The 21817-nt window shown below is 38.9% G+C and overlaps 1 protein-coding gene and 1 pseudogene across 2 annotated transcripts in view; one reads left to right on the plus strand and one right to left on the minus strand.

Annotated features, from left to right (window-relative positions):
- The window catches only part of PIGU (phosphatidylinositol glycan anchor biosynthesis class U), a 111748-nt gene that overhangs the window by 84505 nt on the left and 5426 nt on the right, over positions 1-21817 (minus strand). Inside the window, exons 2-4 of the mRNA XM_079718695.1 lie at positions 18617-18681; positions 3512-3571; positions 1774-1836 (exon numbers count right to left, since the gene is read on the minus strand). Coding sequence (XP_079574821.1) covers positions 1774-1836; positions 3512-3571; positions 18617-18681 — 188 coding nt within the window. The remainder of the gene's footprint in view (positions 1-1773; positions 1837-3511; positions 3572-18616; positions 18682-21817) is intronic.
- Positions 11495-11947, plus strand: LOC307062567 (ATP synthase subunit d, mitochondrial-like; annotated as a pseudogene). The gene has a single exon. The product of its transcript is annotated as an ATP synthase subunit d, mitochondrial-like (transcript).

Below are 21817 nucleotides of genomic sequence, written 5' to 3' on the forward strand. Positions count from 1 at the left end.
TATAAATGGCAAATAAACAAATGAAAACATGCTCAACATCATTAGTCACTAGGGAAAAGCAAATTAAAACCACAAGGAGATACCACCGGTGACATGCCCACTAGGATGCTGAAAGTAAAAGTACCAGGCACACTATGATAGGCAGACTAGTGGCCTCCAAAGATGTCCATTCTAATCACTGAAACATGTGAATCAATCCGTCTTGTTGTAACAGTCCCCAAATAAGTCTTCATTATTGTTTTTTTTACCCAGTAAATTCTTGTCCTTCCTTCCATCTATTTCCTTCTTAGACACATTTTTTGATCATTCTTTTTTTTTTTTTTTTTTTTTGCGGTATGCGGGCCTCTCACTGTTGTGGCCTCTCCCGTTGCGGAGCACAGGCTCCGGACGCGCAGGCTCAGCGGCCATGGCTCACGGGCCCAGCCGCTCCGCGGCATGTGGGATCTTCCCGGACCAGGGTGCCCCACATTGGCAGGCGGACTCTCAACCACTGTGCCACCAGGGAAGCCCTGGAAGTTAGTACCTTTGACCAACACCTCCCCATTTCCCCCACCCCCCAGCCCCTGGCAACCATCAAGCTACCCTCTATTCCTATGAGTTTGACTTTTTTAGATTCCACATATAAGTGAGATCATACGGTATTTGTCTGTCTCTGTCTGATTTATTTTACTTAGCAAAATGTCCTCAAGGTTCACCCATGTTGTCACAAATGCTCCATTAGCTTAAGATGCATACTCCCTGGTCTTAGTGATGTTAAGTCTCTAATATGCAGTTCTTAATCCCTTAAGTGGGGGAATCAAGGACTCCTTGAGCACTGATAGCAACTATGGACTTTCTTCTTGGAAAAAATGATATATGCACATACACACACAATTTTTCATACCATTTCAAGGGCTTTATAGACCCATTAAGCCTATAAAATGGACCCCAAATTAAGGACCCTCAGTCCAGATATTTTAAAAATCTCTTTGCGGTCTAAAATTCTAGAATTCACCCACTTTATGTTACTGATGACCAGAGCACAGAAAGGCAGACTGCTAATTCTGGTTCTATTACTTGGTAACAGAAGTGAAAATGAACCACAAACAGACAACATCAATGGAATGCAGCCTTCACTCACTCCAGTCTAAATCCTCTCAGTGGCTCCCAGCCAGTCAATGAGGACTGCAGACAATTTTTAAAATAACTACATGGATAGTACACATGGTTAATCTGTTAACTCTCTCAGAACCCAGGAAAATGAGAATGGTCCCACTACACAATTCTCCTTGGCTATTACATATGGTTTTCAATAGGTATTTAATACATGCCAAATTTTCCAATTAAGATTACTCTCTGCAGGGAAATAGAAACTACATTGGGGATCCAGTTTTACCTTGGATGGGCATAAGACAGTGAGTAAAAGCTGTATTCATTTTCTTTTGGAAAGAAAAACTGGTGAAAATAATGGAAGATTTTTAAGGGCCTTCATTAATATAACAGTAGTTCAACTCTATTTACTCCAATTTACTCCAAAAAGTCTGAACCTGGATAGGTGAGTGGATATTAAGCCACGAAGATTAAGCTGACCTTTCTATATATATTAGTAAAGCTGTCTTATTGGTTTGGGTTTGGTCATTCCAGGGATGGCTGAACAAGCCAGAAGCTTCACTCCCACTTCTTAGGATTTTAAGACAGCTGATCTTTAAGTACACGACCTTTGATTTTTTGTGATAACAGAGATCATCAGGCTACTGAATTTCACTGGTTTTGTCCCACCCACTGACTACTCACCACAACTTTATTGAAGTCCTGGATTGCAAAATACAGGGCAATGGCAGTGAGTACATCAGTTATCTGTCAAGAGAAAGAGAAATAAAAGGAAATGAACCTAATTAGTATAGGAGTAATGGAATGCTGCCAGAGTCTGGAGTTTTGGGATGGTGATGGACTATCCAGTACTGAATTCTTACATTCAGGTAGAACCTCAACCCTCACTTTGACTACAAAGATAAAGCCTCTTCAGGGAGGTCTGACCAGAAAACTCTGAGGACTAGGACCCACTGAGGCTTACATCAGTTTGGTATCCCACATCTGCTCTGTAATCTCAAGTTATTTAAGTTTTCTATAAAATGAGAATAATACCCACTGCTTTGCAGGCCTGATGCAGGTCAAGTACTTAGCACACAGTAAGCCCTCAACAAGCCACAGCCATTATAATTATTAATGAAGACCTCAGTGGACCTCCTACTTGACCCAGATTTTCAACTCTAAATTAGGCAAGTGTTTCAAATTTCTACACTCAAAACATAGCCCTGTGGCTTCCCTGGTGGCGCAGTGGTTGAGAGTTTGCCTGCTGATGCAGGGGACACGGGTTCGTGCCCCGGTCCGGGAGGATCCCACATGCTGCGGAGTGGCTGGGCCCGTGAGCCATGGCCTCTGGGCCTACGCGTCCGGAGCCTGTGCTCCGCAACAGGAGAGGCCGCAACAGTGAGAGGCCCGCGTACTGCAAAAAAAAAAAAAAACAAAAAAAACCATAGCCCTGTTTTCTCAATTTTGAAGGTTCTTGCCCTTAAAGTCTCATCTGGCCTATGTCCTCTGCACAGAATGTCTTGGCAGAATGCTTAGGAAATTCAGGATGCCCTCTATACTGGCACCACAATTAAAGCCAATCATAGAACCCTGAAGCTAGAAATTCAAGACTACATAGTCCAGAAATCAAATTTTAAAAGTATAAGGAATTGGAACTGGTCAGATGCCAGAGACTACTCCTCACATCCATAAAACTATCACAGTTCTATGAATTCACATTTAAGATAGCTTTTTGCTTTTATGTTTTAAGAAACTCCTGAGCTCCTAATATAGTTTTTTTTTCCCTTAAAAACAAGAAGATAAAAGACTCTAAAATTAGGGCTTCCCTGGTGGCGCGTTGGTTAAGAATCCGCCTGCCAATGCAGGGGACATGGGTTCGATCCCTGGTCCGGGAAGATCCCACATGCTGCGGAGCAACTAAGCCCGTGCGCCACAACTACTGAGCCTGCGCTCTACAGCCCACGAGCCGCAATTACTGAGCCTGCATGCTGCAACTACTGAAGCCCGTGCACCCTAGAGCCCGTGCTCCACAACAAGAGAAGCCACCACAGTGAGAAGCCTGCGCACCTCAACGAAGAGTAGCCCCCCCTCGCTGCAACCAGAGAAAAGCCCACATGCAGTAATGAAGACCCAACGAAGCCAAAAATAAAATAAATTTATTTAAAAAGACTCTAAAGGGCTTCCCTGGTGGTGCAGTGGTTGAGAGCCCGCCTGCCGATGCAGGGGATGCAGGTTCGGGCCCCGGTCTGGGGGGATCCCACATGCCGTGGAGCGGCTGGGCCCGTGAGCCATGGCCGCTGAGCCTGCGCGTCTGGGGCCTGTGCTCCACAGCGGGAGAGGCCACAGCAGTGAGAGGCCTGCGTACCACCAAAAAAAAAAAAAAAAAAGACTCTAAAATTAAAAATACATACGTATTGATTTTATGTGGAAGGTTACTTACCATAAATACCAATTCAGCATAGTCAATCAGGAAATGAAAGAGGTATATTATTAATGGAGTCTGCAGGAGGAAAACACATACATTAAGTTAAAAGTTAATGTTTAGGGAGGGTGGGAGGGAGGGAGACGCAAGAGGGAAGGGATGTGGGAACAGATGTATATTTATGACTGATTCACTTTGTTATAAAGCAGAAACTAATAAAAAAAAAAGTTAATGTTATCAGCTTCCAGAGTAGGGGGTAGGGAGGAGGCTATTCTGTCAATAAAAATCTCTTTCTTTCCTAGAATATTGTTCTATGCTAGTTTTCCAGCATACATATGAGGGAGAATTATTTAGCATCACTTGAATCACTTTGTGCCACTGGGACTATCTGCTGAATTGAGTAAAGAGAATAAACAAAATCTAATATGTGTTAAATACCTGGTGAAGAGCTGTTTACACAGTAAAGGTATGAGGTGAATTTTACTTTTAAGACATATGTAATAGGCATGGGAAACTCCATAATGGACCAGGATTGCTGAACTCATAAAATAAAATGCACAATATTTTCCCTTCTTCTGTTCTCTGAGATGTTTTATATGATTAGTGTTACTTCCTCCTCAAACAGCTGGGAAAATTAACTCACCATGAAGCCATCTCAACCTCGGTTTTCTTTGAGAGAAGATTTTAAATTACAGATTCAATTTCTTTCACAGATAAAACACTATCTGGATTTGTTATTTTTTTCTTAGCCAGTTTAGGTAACTTGTGGTTTTCTAGGAATTTGTTCATTTCACAAAAATTTACAATTTTTTTGGCATAAAATTGTTCATTATATATATATATATATATATATATATATATATATATATATATATATATATATATATATATATATTTTGGCGGTACGTGGGCCTCTCACTGTTGTGGCCTCTCCCGTCGCGGAGCACAGGCTCCAGACACGCAGGTCCAGCGGCCATGGCTCACGGGCCCAGTCGCTCCACGGCATGTGGGATCCTCCTGGACCGGGGCACGAATCTGTGTCCCCTGCATCGGCAGGCAGACTCTCAACCACTGCGCCACCAGGGAAGCCTCTGTTTATAATATTTTATTTGTTAGTGTCTACAGGAACTATAGTGATGTTCCCTTTTTCATTCCCAATATTGGTAATGTGCATCTTCTTTTTTTTAATCTTGACAAATTTTGCCAGAGATTTCTTAATTTTATTAGTCTTTCAAAGTACCAACTTTGGGCTTTAATGATTATTATACTTCTTTAATTTCTAAACTTTACAATATACAATTCTTCAAACTCTTCTGGGGATAATTACTTTATCTTTTTCTGATGACACCTAGATCACTGATTTTTAGACTTTTAAAAAAAATTTCTTTGTTTATTTATTTATTTTGGCTGTGTTAGGTCTTCGTTGCTGTGCGCAAGCTTTCTCCAGTTGTGGCAAGCGGGGGTTACTCTTCATTGAGGTGCACGGGCTTCTCAGTGCGGTGGCTTCTCTTATTGCAGAGCACGGGCTCTAGGGTATGCGGGCTTCAGTAGTTGCAGCACAAGGGCTCAGTAATTGCGGCTTGCGGGCTCTAGAGCACAGGCTCAGTAGTTGTGGCTCGTGGGCTCTAGAGCACAGGCTCAGTAGTTGTGGTGCACAGGCTTAGTTGCTCTGCAGCATGTGGGATCTTCCTGGGCCAGGGATCGAACCCATGTCCCTTGCATTGGCAGGTGGATTCTTAACCAATGCGCCACCAGGGAAGTCCTAGTCTTCTTTCCTAAAACAGTTGACCCTCGAACAACGTGGGAGTGCTAACCCCCACACAGTTAAAAATCTGAGTACAGGGCTTCCCTGGTGGCGCAGTGGTTGAGAGTCCACCTGCCAATGCAGGGGACACGGGTTTGTGCCCTGGTCCGGGAAGATCCCACATGCCGTGGAGCGGCTAGGCCTGTGAGCCATGGCCGCTGAGCCTGCGCATCCGGAGCCTGTGCTCCGCAACGGGGTTGGCCACAACAGTGAGAGGCCCGCGTATCACAAAAAAAAAAAAAAAAAAAAAAATCAGAGTACAACTTTACAGTTGGTCCTCCATATCCATGGTTCTGCATCCTCAAATTCAACCAACCTCAGATTGTACAGTACTGCAGTATGTACTTATTGGAAAAAATCTGCATATAAGTGGACCTACCTGTGCAGTTCAAACCTGTGCTGTTCAAGGGTCAACTGTATATTCATTCAAAGCAATAAATTTTCCTCTGAGTATGGCTTTAGCTGCATCATACAAATTTTGATATGTTGTTTTATCAACATCATTCAGTTCAAAATACTCTAATTTCCCCTGAGATTTCTTCTTTAATTGAGACTATAGTGTAATTTCAAATTATTTTTGTTTTCTTTTTATATTTTTGTAATGTATTTATTATTGTGGTCACAGAAAATACTCTGTATTATTTCAATCATTTAAAATGTGTTGTGGGGACTTCCCTGGCAGTCCAGTGGTTAAGACTCCAAGCTTCCACTGCAAGGGGCATGGGTTCAACCCCTGGTTGGGGAACTAAGATCCAGCATGTCACGCGGCACCGCCAAAAAAAAAAAATGTGTTGTGACTTGCTTTATGGTCCATAATATGGTCAATTTTGATAAGCGCTCCACAAACACTTGAAAAGAATGTGCATACTAACATTTAAGGGTGTAATATTCTATGTATGACATCTAGGTTGTTTGTTAAGGATTTATTCAACTCTGCTATGTCCTTATTGATTTTTTTGGTCTGTTTGTTATATCAGTGACTGAGGTAGATAGTTAAAAATCTCCCTCTTTGACTGTGGATTTGTCTATTTCTCCTTTTAGTCATGTCACTTTTGCTTTATATATTTTGACGCTATGTAGTAAGATGAATTTATGTGTAGAATTACTGTATCTTCTGGATGTTGATCTTTTTATCATTATAAAATAATCCTCTTTACCTCTAGCAATGTTTCTTGCCTTAAAGTGTTCTTTATCTAATATTAGTATAGCTACATCAGCTGTTTTGGGGTAATGTTTGCGTGATATGTCTTCTCCTATATTTTTACTTTCTACTTTTTCATGTGTCTTAATATATTTAAAATGTGTTTCTTAAAAGCAGTATATAATTATTTTTTAACCCAATCTGATAATCATTATCTTTTAGCTGGATTTTAGTCTATTTACATGTAATACAATTACTGATGTATGTGTGTTTAAGTTTACTGTCTTAGTATTTCATTTTCCATCTGTCCCATTTTCTCTATGCTGTTTTCTCTCCTTTCTTGCTTGCTTCACTATTTTTTATTATTCCATTTTCTCCTCTATTAGCTTGTTGGTTATACATTTAGCTAATATTCTTTGAGTGGTTAACTTATAGATTATGACATATGTCTTTGAGTTTAATTAAAGTATAATATAAATGATTACGTTTACCACTTCCTAAACAATAAAGGGACCTCTGAACACTTTAAACTCCATATAGCTACTCTCGGCCTTTCCTGTTATTGTTGTTATAGCTTTAATTCTACATATATTTTAAACCCAAAATACATTATTATTATTGTTTTATCAGTCAATACTTATTTAGATTTACCCATATATTTACCTTTTCCATTGTTATTTATTCCTTCCTATATTCCATGAGACTGTCCAGGATCATAATCCTGCCTTTTTGTATTTTTTTAAATGTGAGTCTGCTGGCAATAAATGCTATCAATTTTTATCTGCTTGGAAACCTGTTTATTTTGCCTTTATTTCTAGAGATATTTTACTTAGTATAGAATTCTATGTCGGTAGATATTTTCTTTCAGTGCTGTAAAGATACCTTTTTATTGTCTTCTGGATGCCTTCATTTTTGTTGAAGAGTTAGTTTCCATCTTGTTTCTCTTTAAAGATAATTGTCCCTCTTTGGCTGCTTTTAACCATTTTGGTTTTGAGCAGTTTTATTACGATGTGTGTTTTCTTTGAATTTATCCTGCTTGGGCTTACAGAGTTTCTTGAATTGAAATATTTCATAAGTTTAAAAAATTTTCAGCCACTAATCTCTTCAAATATTGTGTCTTCCTCACTCTGTCCCTCCTCCCATTCTGAAACTCTATTTGTACGTATGATAAACCTTTTTACTATATCTCATAGATCGCTTTGTTTTCCTCTGTTTTCTATCCTTTTCTCTCCAAGCTTCAGTATGGTTACTTTCTATCTTCCAGATCACTAATCTTCTCTTCAGCTTTGTGTAATCTGCTGTTAACCTTGGCTTCTGCATTCTTAATTTGTTATTATGTTTTCTAGTTCTAGAATTCCCCTTTGATCATTTTTACATATTCCAGTTCCCTGGTGTAATTCACTATCTTGTCACTTATTTTTTGAACATATCAATGACAGGTCACAGTCATTTTAAAGTCCAAGTTTGACAACTCCAATATCTGGATCACCTGTGAGTCTGTTTTTAATGCCTATTTTTTTCTATCTTTTATTATGCTTGGTAACTTTTAATTGAATGACAGACACGGTGCAAAAGAAATTGTAGAGGTTCTGGATTTTCTTCCAGTAAGGGTTTCTTTAAGCTTCTGGCAAGTATTGATAATTAGAATTGTATCACCTTAATCTAATTAGGGGTTAAGCTAATTAGAAGCTGGCTTCAGTCTTTGTAAGACTAGTCTATACATGGTCTACCCTCATTCTCTGAGTGTAGTCCTTTAGAGGACCCAACTAGAAGCCAAGTCCTTTGCCAGAGCCCTACCACCTTGGTTGGAAGTGCACTTGAATTTGTATTTTCCCAGCACCATTAGACTGCCAAGAGCTCTGCTTAGGTCTGTAGCCTCTTACCATCCAATTTCTGTTCTCTTTCTCTACTCCCTCAGCCTGTGCCACTTACAAATTGGTAAATACATCAAGGAGAAAGCAGCTCAGACTGTCGATGTCACTTTTTGCAATTTCCACTCTGGGATCTCAGCCCCCCAAGTCCTGGTTATCTTGCTACTTTCCAATGCCATCAAACAGATGTTTTTTGTATTCCTCCTGCTTTTCTAGTTGTTCTAGGCAGGACAGTTGGTCTGCTATTACAAGCCAGTTCACCAATCCACCACACCAGAAGGAAAGTACATGACTTGGTTTTAGTGAGCCCATGCTGGTGACTCAGAAGCACCTCTTCCCAACTCCCAACCACATGTAAAAATGTGTCTTATGATACTGTAAAGGTTATTGACAGGTTTTTTCGTGAGATCATGCTAGTGTGGTAGAAAGAACAAGGCTTTGGGGTCAGACTCAGGTTTAAAACCAGGTTCCACTTATGTACCTCTGGGCAAGTTGTCTTCCCCTCTGAGCCTTAGTTTCCTCAGCTATAAAATAAGTATAGTGACCTATTTCACAGGGTTCTTGGGAGAATTAAGTGGTAATATTCACAAAATACTTAGCATAGTGCTTAGCATACAGTAAAACTCAATATGTTAGCTACCTGAGATCAACTTTTTACCTCTTTTTGAAAATAGGGAAATCAGCTTTGCCTTTCAAAGTTCTAAAAGAATTAAACTTTTACAGCTATCTACTAATGGATTCTTTTTTGCATTTATCTTTGTTTGTAAGAGGTAGCAACTTGATATTTATATTACCAATAGCCTGCTTTCAAAGTGTCTTGATGCTTCAGATAGTTTAGAATGGCACTAAATAGGTGTCAGAAATAACAGAACAAACTGTTCTCAAAAAGTCTATCAGCAATTGGGCTCATTTCCGTAATGAACTAACATGTACACAGTAGTTTAATTGCATATCATACTATTATAGAGAAGCATGCACTGAATATAATTTGTCTTTATGCTACATCTCTATTTAGGTGACTACTCCCAGTCAAGGTAGGGTATATATGGATAAACTCACAATTTTACTAGCAGTACTTGACTAAACACAGAAAACAGAAGCGTCTGTTGAAGGCAGTCATAACATCTAACCTGTGCTTGCTAAATTACTTTTTTCTCTCCTGTGCAGATTTTTCTTCTCCACTTTCACATATTCTTACCTTTCCTTAAGAAATAGATAATAAAATCTGCTAAAGATTAAGAAAGAAACAATACAAAGCAGTGATGAACTTTCTCTCCAAAAGTATGCTTTTCATTTGGCTTGATATAATTTTATTTCTTTATAGTGTTTTATTACTTAGAAAAACTATATTAAAATATAGGTAGCTCTTGATTTATGAATGCTCAGCTTACAAGCAAATTAACCCATATTCAGGAATGAGGAGCAAGGGACTCTGAGTTTGAAGTCATCCTCACTATGCTCAGGGGAAGCAACTGTTCTTGCCCCTTAATTCAGAGTTTTACAGGTTAACAGTCCTAATAGGGTTATCTTAAACAGGTATAGAGAGTTAACATGCTTCTAGTAGCTAGAAATTCCTACCTCCGGCCTTTATCCCCCTTAACACACGTATGCACGCATGCACGCACGTGATGAGGAGTAAGAATGTATTCTAGGCTCCCTCACTGTATCCAAGAAAATATTTTCCCAGAGAAAAAACATTTTAAATGATGGTTAAGTGGCTAGATATAGCTCTTCCATTTATTCATTTGACATATTCTTTCTGAAAGGATTATTTCACATTTTCCCCTCTCCTCAACCTCCAACTTCTCTCTCCAGTTCTCACTTGTAGCCGACAATCTCATTTCTTATGTCACTGAGAAAAGAGAAGCAATTAAATGAGAACCACCTTATTTTCCCACTACCCAGTCGACCAACTTCCTCTATCTGTATCTAAATTCTCTACATTTCTCTTATTAACAACGGATGAACTTCCTTTCTTCCTATCTAAAACCAAAGCCTCCTTGGGCTTCCCTGTGGCGCAGTGGTTAAGAATCCACCTGCCAATGCAGGGAACACAGGTTCGAGCCCTGGTCTGGGAAGATTCCACATGCCGCGAGCAACTAAGCCCGTGTGCCACAACTACTGAGCCTGCGCTCTAGAACCCACAAGCCACAACTACTGAAGCCTGTGCACCTAAAGCCTGTGCTCCACAACGAAGAGTAGCCCCCACTCGCCACAACTATAAAAAGCCCACACGCAGCAACAAAGACCCAACACAGCCAAAAATAAAATAAATTTATAATAAATAAATAAATAAAACCAAATCCTCCACCTGTGAACTGGTGATCCTATTCCTTCTGGCCTCCTCAAAGACATTGCTCATTCAATCCTCTTTCTTACAACATCAACTTCTTTATCCACAGAATTATTCCCATGAGCATTCAAATATGCAGATCCTCATATTTCAAAAATCTTCACTAGCCATCTCCGCCCATCTACCATACCATTTCTCTGCCCTCCTTTAGAGTAAAACTCCTCAAAAAGGTTGTCTATACTCTGTCTTTCCACATCTTTCCCTCAATGTACTTCGATCAGTCTCTTGTCCCTATACTCCACTGAAATTACTGTTGCCAAAGTCTCCAAAGTCTCAATTTTGGCAAATTAATCATCAATCTTCAATCTAAATTTTCTCAACCTTGAAATAGCATTTGACATAGTTTTTACTCCCTCCTTAAGCAATTACATGGTCATCTAGCGTCCATGAACATTCCCTTGATTTTCCTCCTTTTCAGCTATATTTGCTAGTTCCTCTTCCCCATCCCAACCTTGACGTATTAGAGTGCTCTAGGTCCTGGAATTATTTATGTTAATTCACTCCCTAGGTATCTTAGTTATCTATTTCTGTGTAACAAACTGTCCAAAAACTGAATAGCTTAAAACAACACACATTTATTATCTCACACAGTGCCTGAGAGTCAGGAATCCAGGAGTGGCTTAACTGGATAGTTCTGGCACAGAGTCTCTCCTGAGATTGCAGCCAAGCTGTCGACTGAGGTTGCAATATCTAAAAGAGCTTAAATATCTGCTTCCAAGCTTACTCATTTGACTGTTGGCAGCAATATTCAGTTCATCACAAAGGCTTCCTTAAGGTTGGTCATGACATGGCTTCCCCCAGAGCAAGTGATCCAAGAGGGAGAAAGTCTACAATGGAAGCTGCTAACTGGGTAGCTTTTGGGGAGATCATACCCCAAGACCAAAGGCCACTGCTAATTCCCTGAAACCCTGCAATGAGACCCTCATCTCCAGGTTGGCTACTCTATCTGAGAATCTACTTGCTATGACTAGGCTTACTACAAGGCCAATGTGGTGAAGCCTGGCTTGGCAGATGACTTTGAAAAGAAGTTTAATGCCCTGAAGATTCTCGTGCCACAGCATAAATATACTGTCCAGGTGGATGCTGAAGAAAAAGACGCAAATGCTGTGCTGAGTTTTTGTCTCTCTCAAAGGCCAGGATTAAGGAATATGAGAAAGCTGGTGAAATATACAATTCCATTTGATCAGTAACCATTAAGGCCTTGAATGAAGTCTTCCTAGAAACCAAATTAGACAAGAAGTATCCCAACTGGCCTCACCAGCCAACTGAGAATTTATCAATTTGAATATGGGAGAAAGCTGTGGCCCTCATATTACAAACTCTGGACATTAAAAACAGTTATATTAAAAGATAGAAAAAGGGGAGGGGTGAAGGAGGAGAGAAATAGGTGAGGGAGATTAAGAGGCACAAACTTTCAGTTGAAAATTAAAATGAGGGAATTCCCTGGTGGTGCAGTGGTTAAGAATCCGCCTGCCAATGCAGGGGACACGGATTCGATCGCTGGTCCAGGAAGATCCCACATACTACAGAGCAACTAAGCCCGAGTGCCACAACTACTAAGCCTGCACTCTAGAGCCCGCGAGCCACAACTACTGAGCCCACATGCCACAACTACTGAAGCCCGTGCTCCGCAACGAGAAGCCACCAAAATGAGAAGCCCACACACCGCAACTAACAGTAGCCCCCACTCGATGCAACTAGAGAAAACCCATGTGCAGCAACGAAGACCCAATGCAACCAAAAAAATTAATAAATTTGAAAAAAAAATCCATGATTCTATTTTAAAAAAAAGGAAATTAAATGAGTCACAGGTATGAAATGTACAGTGTGGGGAATATAACCAGTAATTACATAATATCTTTGTAGGGTGACAAATGACAACTAGACTTATCATGGTGATCATTTAAAAATGTATAGGGACTTCCCTGGTGGTCCAGTGGTAAAGAATCCACCTTCCATCCACTAAGATCAGGAACAAAACAAGGTTGCCCACTCTCACCACTATTATTCAACATTGTTTTGGAAGTTTTAGCCACAGCAATCAGAGAAGAAAAAGAAATAAAAGGAATCCAAATTGGAGAAGAAGTAAAGCTGTCACTCTTTGCAGATGACATGATACTATACATAGAGAATCCTAAAGATGCTACCAGAAAACTACTAGAGCTAATCAATGAATTTGGCAAAGTTGCAGGATACAAAATTAATGCACAGAAATCACTTGCATTCCTATACACAAATGATGAAAAATCTGAAAGTGAAATTAAGGAAACACTCTCATTTACCATTGCAACAAAAAGAATAAAATACCTAGGAATAAACCTACCTAAGGAGACAAAAGACCTGTATGCAGAAAATTATAAGACACTGATGAAAGAAATTAAAGATGATACAAATAGATAGAGAGATATACCATGTTCTTGGATTGAAGAATCAACATTGTGGAAATGACTCTACTACCCAAAGCAATCTACAGATTCAATGCAATCCCTATCAAACTACCAATGGCATTTTTCACAGAACTAGAACAAAACATTTCACAATTTGTATGGAAACACAAAAGACCCCGAAAAGGCAAAGCAATCTTGAGAAAGAAAAATGGAGCTGGAAGAATCAGGCTCCCTGGCTTCAGACTATACTACAAAGCTACAGTAATCAAGACAGTATGGTACTGGCACAAAAACAGAAATATAGATCAATGGAAAAGGATAGAAAGCCCAGAGATAAACCCATGCACCTATGGTTAACTAATCTATGACAAAGGAGGCAAGGATATACAATGAAGAAAAGACAGTCTCTTCAATAAGTGATGCTGGGAAAACTGGACAGCTACATGTAAAAGAATGAAATTAGAACACTCCCTAACACCATACACAAAAATAAACTCAAAATGGATTAAAGACCTAAATGTAAGGCCAGACACTATCAAACTCTTAGAGGAAAACATAGGCAGAACACTCTATGACATATACCACAGCGAGATCCTTTTTGACCCACCTCACAGAGAAATGGAAATAAAAACAAAAGGGACCTAATGAAAATTAAAAGCTTTTGCACAGCAAAGGAAACCATAAACAAGACGAAAAGACAACCCTCAGAATGGGAAAAAATATTTGCAAATGAAGCAACTAACAAAGGATTGATCTCCAAAATTTACAAGCAGCTCATGCAGCTCAATATCAAAAAAACAAACAACCCAATCCAAAATTGGGCAGAAGACCTAAACAGACATTTCTCCAAAGAAGATATACAGATTGACAACAAACACATGAAAGAATGCTCAACATCATTAATCATTAGAGAAATGTAAATCAAAACTACAATGAGATATCATCTCACACCGGTCAGAGTGGCCATCATCAAAAAAATCTACAAACAATAAATGCTGGAGAGGGTGTGGAGGAAAGGGAACCCTCTTTCACTGTTGGTGGGAATGTAAATTGATACAGCCACTATGGAGAACAGTATGGAAGTTCCTTAAAAAACTAAAAATAGAACTACCATACAACCCAGCAATCCCACTACTGGGCATATACCCTGAGAAAACCATAATTCAAAAAGAGTCACGTACCACAATGCTCATTGCAGCTCTATTTACAATAGCCAGGACGTGGAAGCAACCGAAGTGTCCATCAACAGATGAATGGATAAAGAAGACGTGGCACATATATACAATGGAATATTACTCAGACATAAAAAGAAACGAAATTGAGTTATTTGTAGTGAGGTGGATGGACCTAGAGTCTGTCATACAGAGTGAAGTAAGTCAGAAAGAGCAAAACAAATATCGTATACTAACACATATATATATGGAATCTAAAAAAAAAAAAAAAAGGTCATGAAGACCCTAGGGGCAGGATGGGAATAAAGACACAGAGCTACTAGAGAATGGACTTGAGGACATGGGGAGGGGGAAGGGTAAGCTGGGACAAAGTGAGAGAGTGGCATGGACATATATACACTACCAAACATAAAATAGATAGCTAGTTGGAAGCAGCCACGTAGCACAGGGAGATCAGCTTGGTGCTCTGTGACCACCTAGAGGATTGGGATAGGGAGGGTGGGAGGGAAGGAGATGCAAGAGGGAAGAGATATGGGGATATATGTATATGTATAACTGATTCACTTTGTTATAAAGCAGAAACTAACACACCATTGTAAAGCAATTATACTCCAATAAAGATGTTAAAAAAAAAAAAAGAAAGAAAGAATCTGCCTTCCAATGCAGGGGACGCGGGTTCCAACCCTGGTCGGGGAACTAAGATCCCACATGCCGCAGGGCAACTAAGCCCTCACACCACAACTACTGAGCTCACACACTTCAACAAGAGAGCCCACGTGCGGCAAACTACAGAGCCCATACACCCTGGAGCCCACGTACCACAACTATATAGAGAAAACCTGCACGCCACAACTAGAAAGAAGCCCTCATGCCACAACGAAGAGCCTGTGCCACAACAAAAGATCCCACACGCCTCAACGAAGACCCCATGTGCTGCAACTAAGACCTGATGCAGCCAAAAAAATAAATAAATAATAAAATAAATAAATATTTTAAAAAATAAAATAAAAATGTATAGAAATATCCAGCCACTATCAGGAACTAACATAGTGTTGTAGGTCAATTATACTTCAAAAACAAAGAAACAAACTTATAGAAAAAGAGATCAGATTTGTGGTTACCAGAGGGGGAGGGGAAACTGGATGAAGATGGTCAAAAGGTACAAATTTCCAGTTATAAGATAAATAAGTACTAAGGATGTAATGTACAACAAATGATAAATATAATTAACACTGCTGTACGTTATATATGAAAGTTGTTAAGAGAGTAACTCCTAAGAGTTTGCATCACAAGGAAAAAATTTTTTTCCTATTTCGTTGATGTTATTATCTCTATGAGATAATGGATGTTCACTAAACTTACTGTGGTCGTCATTTCATGATGTATAAAAGTCAAATCATTCTGTTGTACACCTTAAACTTACACAGCGCTGTATGTCAATTATATCTCAATAAAAGTGGGGAAAAAAGATAGATACATAGATAGATAGAAAATCCAAACTCCTAACCATTTCTGTAAAAAGTCCTACATAATCAGACCCCTAATTTCTTACAGCTTATCTCTGTTACTCTCCTCTTTGCTCATTCTGCCTTAGCAACACCGGCCATCTTTCTGCAACTCACAAATGCCAAGCTCATTTCCAAATTAGGGTTATCATATGGCTTGATTGATTCATTTAGATCTCTTATTCAAATTTCACTTCCTCAGAGTGCCTTCCCTACATACACTATCTAAAATAGCCATACACATGACCATCAGTCTTTATCCTTTTACTCAGCTTTATTTTTCTACATACACTTACCATTTAAGTGAAATCATATTTTTCAAAATTTAGCTTTATGGGGGTATAGTTGGTATAAAATAAACTGCACATTTTCAAAGTATACAACTTGATATGTTCTGACCTATGAATACACCTATGAAATCATCACCACAATCAAGATAGTGAACATATCCACCATTCCCAAATGTTTACCAATTTTACTATTCATCCCAAAGAACCAACTTTGTTTCCATGACTTTCAATATTTTCTGCTTTCTGTTTCATTTGTTTCCTCTCAGATCTTTATTATTCCTTTTATTCTGCCTACTTTGAGCTTATCTTCTTTTTCTAGCTTCTTAAGGTAGAAACTGAGGTCAGTGATTTGAGACCTTTCTTCTTTTTCAATACAGGCATTTAACACCATAAATTTCCCCCAAGTACTGCTTTAGCAACATCCCACATATTTTGATAGGTTGTGTTTTCGTTTCATTCAGTTCAAAATACTTTCTAATTTCCCTTCTGATTTCTTCTTTGATCATGAGTTATTGAGGAATATGTTACTTAGTTTCCAAATATTTGGGGATTTTCCAGGTATCTTTCTGGTATTAATTTTTCTAAGCCCACTGAGGTTAGAGAATGTACTGTGTATGACGTCAATCCTTTTAAATTTATTGAGCCTTGCTTTATGGCTCAGAATATGGTCTATCTTGCAAATGTATACTTGAAAAGATTATGTGTTTTGCTGTTATTGGATGCAATGTTCTGTAAATGTCAATGAGGTCAAGTTGGTTGGTGTGTTGTTCAAGTCTTCTATATCTTTGTTGACTTTCTGTCTGCTTGTTCTATCAGTCATTGACAGAGGGATACTGAAATCTCAGACTATTTGGGGATCTGTCTATTTCTCCTTGCAGTTCTATCAGTCTTCATGTATTTTGAAACTCTGTTATTAGGTGCACAAACATTAGGATTGTTAAGTCTGTCTTCTTGACGAATTGACCCCTTAATCATGATGAAGCGAACTTCTTTATCCCTGGCAACATTCTTTGCTCTGAAATCTGTTTCTTTTTTACTAACTTATTGTCTGTTTCTCTTAGAAATACAAGTATAATAACGCCAAGGACTGTGTCTTGTTTTATATCCCTAGCACCTAGCAGAGTAGCTGGCATTTGGTGTGTACTTAACAAATCTTTGTTAAAGGAAATAGAGAAAGGAAGGAGGGGTTGGAATACACACGCAGATACAGACCTAAGCACTAGGAATAAGTGATGATAGGGTGCCAGAACACGTTCTGAGGAGCATACATCACAGTGGGTAAAATAACTACAGAGGCAATTTCAAGAGTATGATATGAGCCATGAAAAGGATAAGCACAAGATGCTTTGGAAGATATAGGAGAAACACCTAACTTAGTGTAAGGTGATGAGGGATGGCTTTCTGGGGGAGGCAAAACCAAAGCTAATATCTGATTAGTAGAGTCAACCACAAAAAGAAGGAAGAATGGCCCTCCATAAGAAGATAACAACATGAGCAAAGATACAGGTGAGAGAATATGATGCTGGAGCATAATAAAAGCATGTCAGAACTCTCTCAGAGGGTTCCTAGTCTGTCTAGAAAACATACTGCCCAAGGCCCACAGCACATACCACTGGCTAGTGGGCTATGCTTGCATATGCCCACACACATCCATTCCCAATGATTGAATTGTGTGCTCATTAAGAGTCTCTTAAATTGTTCCTAACCTGTTTCTGCTAGTAGTTCTTGTTATTATGGTTCAATTAGATAGTAATACAAAGATAATGAAATATGAATGCAAGAGTTGTTATCTCCATGAGAATCAAGTTGAACGTTTTAAAAAGACTAGATAGAAGAACCAAAAAAAATTGTTCTCAAAGTAGGTATGAGGGAGACAACTGTAAAAATTAGGGGTAAAAATGCCAAATTAGAAGACTTCTATTCTAAATGATAAAGCCAATAAAAGTGGGGAGAGCAAAGTGGAAAGACATGTGGTTGGGGTGATGAGCGGGGCCCACAGGGCTTTGTATGCATCCTAAGGTGTTTGGATTTTATCCTGAGATCAGTGTTGAGCAGGACAGTGACAAAATCAGATGCACATTTCAGAAAGATGGCTCTGACTGCAGAATAAGAAGTAAAGGAGCAAGACTGAATGCAGAAAGACTTGTCAGGAAGCTGTTGAGAGATGATGGTGAACTAAGAGTCATTTTACTATTCTTAAGAACTAATTTTATGGGTTAAATGGCTTTTGTGGGCTTTCTAAGAAACCAACACTGCTGGCACAGTTTTCATGGGAAAGTATGTTCCAAAGAACTAATTACATGCCAATTAGCATATAACCTATTCATGAACTGGGAACTGTTTACAATTTATTTGCCAATAAAAATGATAACTTCTGCAGAAGTCTCATCTGCTTCCCCAAATTACAATCTTAATCTGGATCATCTCCACTGCAATTGCGAAACCTCCTCTTAAGCAGAGGCCATCTAAAAAAGGGCTGTTTCTAAGTATGATTTTCAAAAATAGATCTCTTTAAATGTTTGTACAAAACAGAGTTAGGCTTTGGCATTTGTGACTATAAACTACTCTTAGTACCCAAAAAAGAAAACAAGAACACTTACTTCATGAAATACTGCTCCAGAATACGGAGACACTCCCAAGTCCAACAGTGAGAGGCCTTCAACCACTGAAAAGTAAGACATCCAAGTTCACTCTTACTTTAGAGACACATGCAGACTGGCCATAATACAAAGTGCTAGATACTCCCAGGAACAAGAAGGGCTTCACAGTTTGTCTAACCCCCTTTACCTCATTCCCAGCGAGTGAATTTAAATCTTGATTTCAGATGATGGTCAACTTTTTTCTATACAGAGCATCTCTTTTCATTGTGGGGCAGCACTCATTATGAGAAAATTTTATATTAAACTATAAACTTCCTTTGATCTCCTTGTAACTTCCACCCACTCTAAAAAGTGTTTTGTTTGGGAACTCCCTGGCGGTCCAATAGTTAGGGCTTGGCCCTTTCACTGCCAGGGTCCGAGGTTCAATCCCTGGTCAGGGAACTAAGATCCTGGAAGACGCATGGTGTGGCCAGAAAAATAAATTTTTTTAAAAGTGTTTCATTTATATATATTCTGCCCCATTCCAAAAAACAATAAGATAACAGGACTTCCCTGGTGGCCAATGCAGGGGATGTGGGTTAGATCCCTGGTCCAGGAAGATCCCACATGATTCGGAGCAACTAAGCCCATGCGCCACAACTACTTAAGTCTACACACTCTAGGGTCCATGTGCCGCAACTACTGAGCCCGCGTGCTGCAACTACTGAAGCCCGCGCACCTAGAGCCCGTGTTCCGCAGCAAGAGAAGCCACCGCGATAAGAAGCCTGCATACCACAACGAAGAGTAGTCCCTGCTCACCTAAACTAGAGAAAGCCCACGCACAGCAATGAAGACCCAACGCAGCCAAAAAATAAATAAATAAAAACAATAAGATAACAAATTAGAAGATGTGAGAAATGTCCACAGAGAAGGAAAATGGGCAGCCACTCTCATATGTTGATTGTTTGAGTGACATTTGTATTAATTTTTCTACAAGCAACAGGTACTTTTTTCTTCTTTTTATTATTTTTAGCTGCGTTGGGTCTTCACTGCTGCGGGAAGGCTTTCTCTAGTTGCGGCAAGCGGGGGCTACTCTTCATTGCGGTGTGCAGGCTTCTCATTGCGGTGGCTTCTCTTGTTGTGGAGCATGGGCTCTAGGCGCATGGGCTTCATTAGTTGTGTCATGTGGGCTCAGTAGTTGTGGCTCACAGGCTCTAGAGCACAGGCTCAGTAGTTGTGGCTCACGGGTTTAGTTGCTCCGCAGCATGTGGGATCTTCCCGGACCAGGGCTCGAACCCGTGTCCCCTGCATTGGCAGGCGGATTCTTAACCACTGCGCCACCAGGGAAGCCCCAACAGGTACTTTTTTAATGTGTGCCTTTTGCCCCAGAAACAATTGCTCTTAGGGCAATTTATCCTATGGAAATAATTGGACAGGTGCCCAAAGAAATATGTTCATAATCATGCTCAGAGTACCAAAAAATTTAAAAAACCCCAACGTTCATTAATCGAGATTTATGTAAATGAATTGTGATGTATATACATATATGTATATGTGGATAGATAGAGAGAAGCACTTTATAGTTAAAAATCATACTATGCTATAAATAGTTGAATAAATAAACAAGTGAAAGAGAAAAGAAAACTCTTCCTTAAAGAGAACTATAAGTACCAAATGTAGAAGGAAAGACGGAAATAGATAATCACCATTTGGCAGACCTCACAGTAATAATCTTGAAAGGCAAGTATCAATAATGGATACTAAAATTAGTGGGTAAAAATGATTGGAAACAGTATTTGCAAGGGGAAAAATAATGATTTTATGTGGCTAAACCTGGCATTCACTACCTTACTCAAGTGACCTACATTAACATCACCAGTAATATGTTGACCAGTTAACATTATCAACATCAAGTACCTCCTGACATGATTCACCGAGATGGGGATAAAAAAAACTTCTGTGGTCCTTATGCCAAAAATGTGTTATCCTTCCCAAAAAAGCGTAACTTCAATCTCATCATGAGGAAATATCAAGCAAACCCAAACTGAGAGACAAAGTAACTGGCCAGTACTCTTTTAAAATGTTAAGTCTGAGGAAGCGTCCCAGATGGGAAGAGACTAAGGATACATAACAATTAAATGCAATAATGGGGTCATGATTGGATTTTGGACCAGAAAAAGGACATTACTGGAACAACTGGTAAAAATCCTGTAGGTTTGTAGATTAGTTAGTAGTATTGTATCAGTGTTTATTTTCTGGTTTAGGTCATTGTACTATGGTTATGTAAGATATTAACAGTAAAAGAAGCTGGGTGAAGGGTAAACAAACTCTATGTACCATTTTTGCAACTTTTTTGAAAATCTAAAATTATTTTTAAATTAAGAGTTAAAATAAAGAAGTATATTACAGATATATTACAGCTGACCCTTAAACAACATGGGTTTGAACTGCATGGGTCCAATTATACATGGATTTTTTTCAATAATAAATACTACAGTACAACACAATTTGCGGTTGGTTGAATCTGTGGATGCGGAACCTCAGATATGGAGGAACCAAAGGTACAGAGGAATAGCATATATAGAGGGCTGACAATAAATGATACTTGGATTTTCAACTGCACAGAAGGTCGGTCGGTGCCCCTAACTCCTGGATTGTTCAAGGGCCAACCTTATATTTACTGAAGGAAAGATGTCAATGAAATATTCTAAAATGAAAAACAGGTCATAACACAGAATGTAAAATATGATCAAATTTTATTTTAAATATTAATCAGCATTCATTTAATTATTTGAGAATAAATATGTATTCAATGAGAAATGCCTCAAAATAAGCACAAAACATAAACATTAAATAAAACAAATAAAATAAACAAACAAAAAGTTAACAGTGACCATCTCTGGGTGATAAAATTATAGAAGATGTTTGGTTTCTTTTATCTTTTCTTCACTTTCTGAGTCTTTAGCAATGAGCATGTATTACTTTATAATTATTAATAAGCAACAGGAAAACTAATTTTAAAAGAGTGAAAAAGAATAAGAAAAACATAAAACAGAGCCACAAAAACCTATAAAGTGTAAGCTTATAAATGCATGAAGTATATGTAAGAAAACTGATATACGTAAGAAACTGTTCCCTCCAGGAAACAGAAATGGGTGGTATAGGAAAACGGTGGAAAGATGCCTTTTAGTCATACAGACTTTTGCACCTTTGATTTTTGAA

Source organism: Hyperoodon ampullatus, assembly GCF_949752795.1.
Source record: "Hyperoodon ampullatus genome assembly, chromosome: 14".
Lineage (NCBI taxonomy): Eukaryota > Metazoa > Chordata > Mammalia > Artiodactyla > Ziphiidae > Hyperoodon > Hyperoodon ampullatus.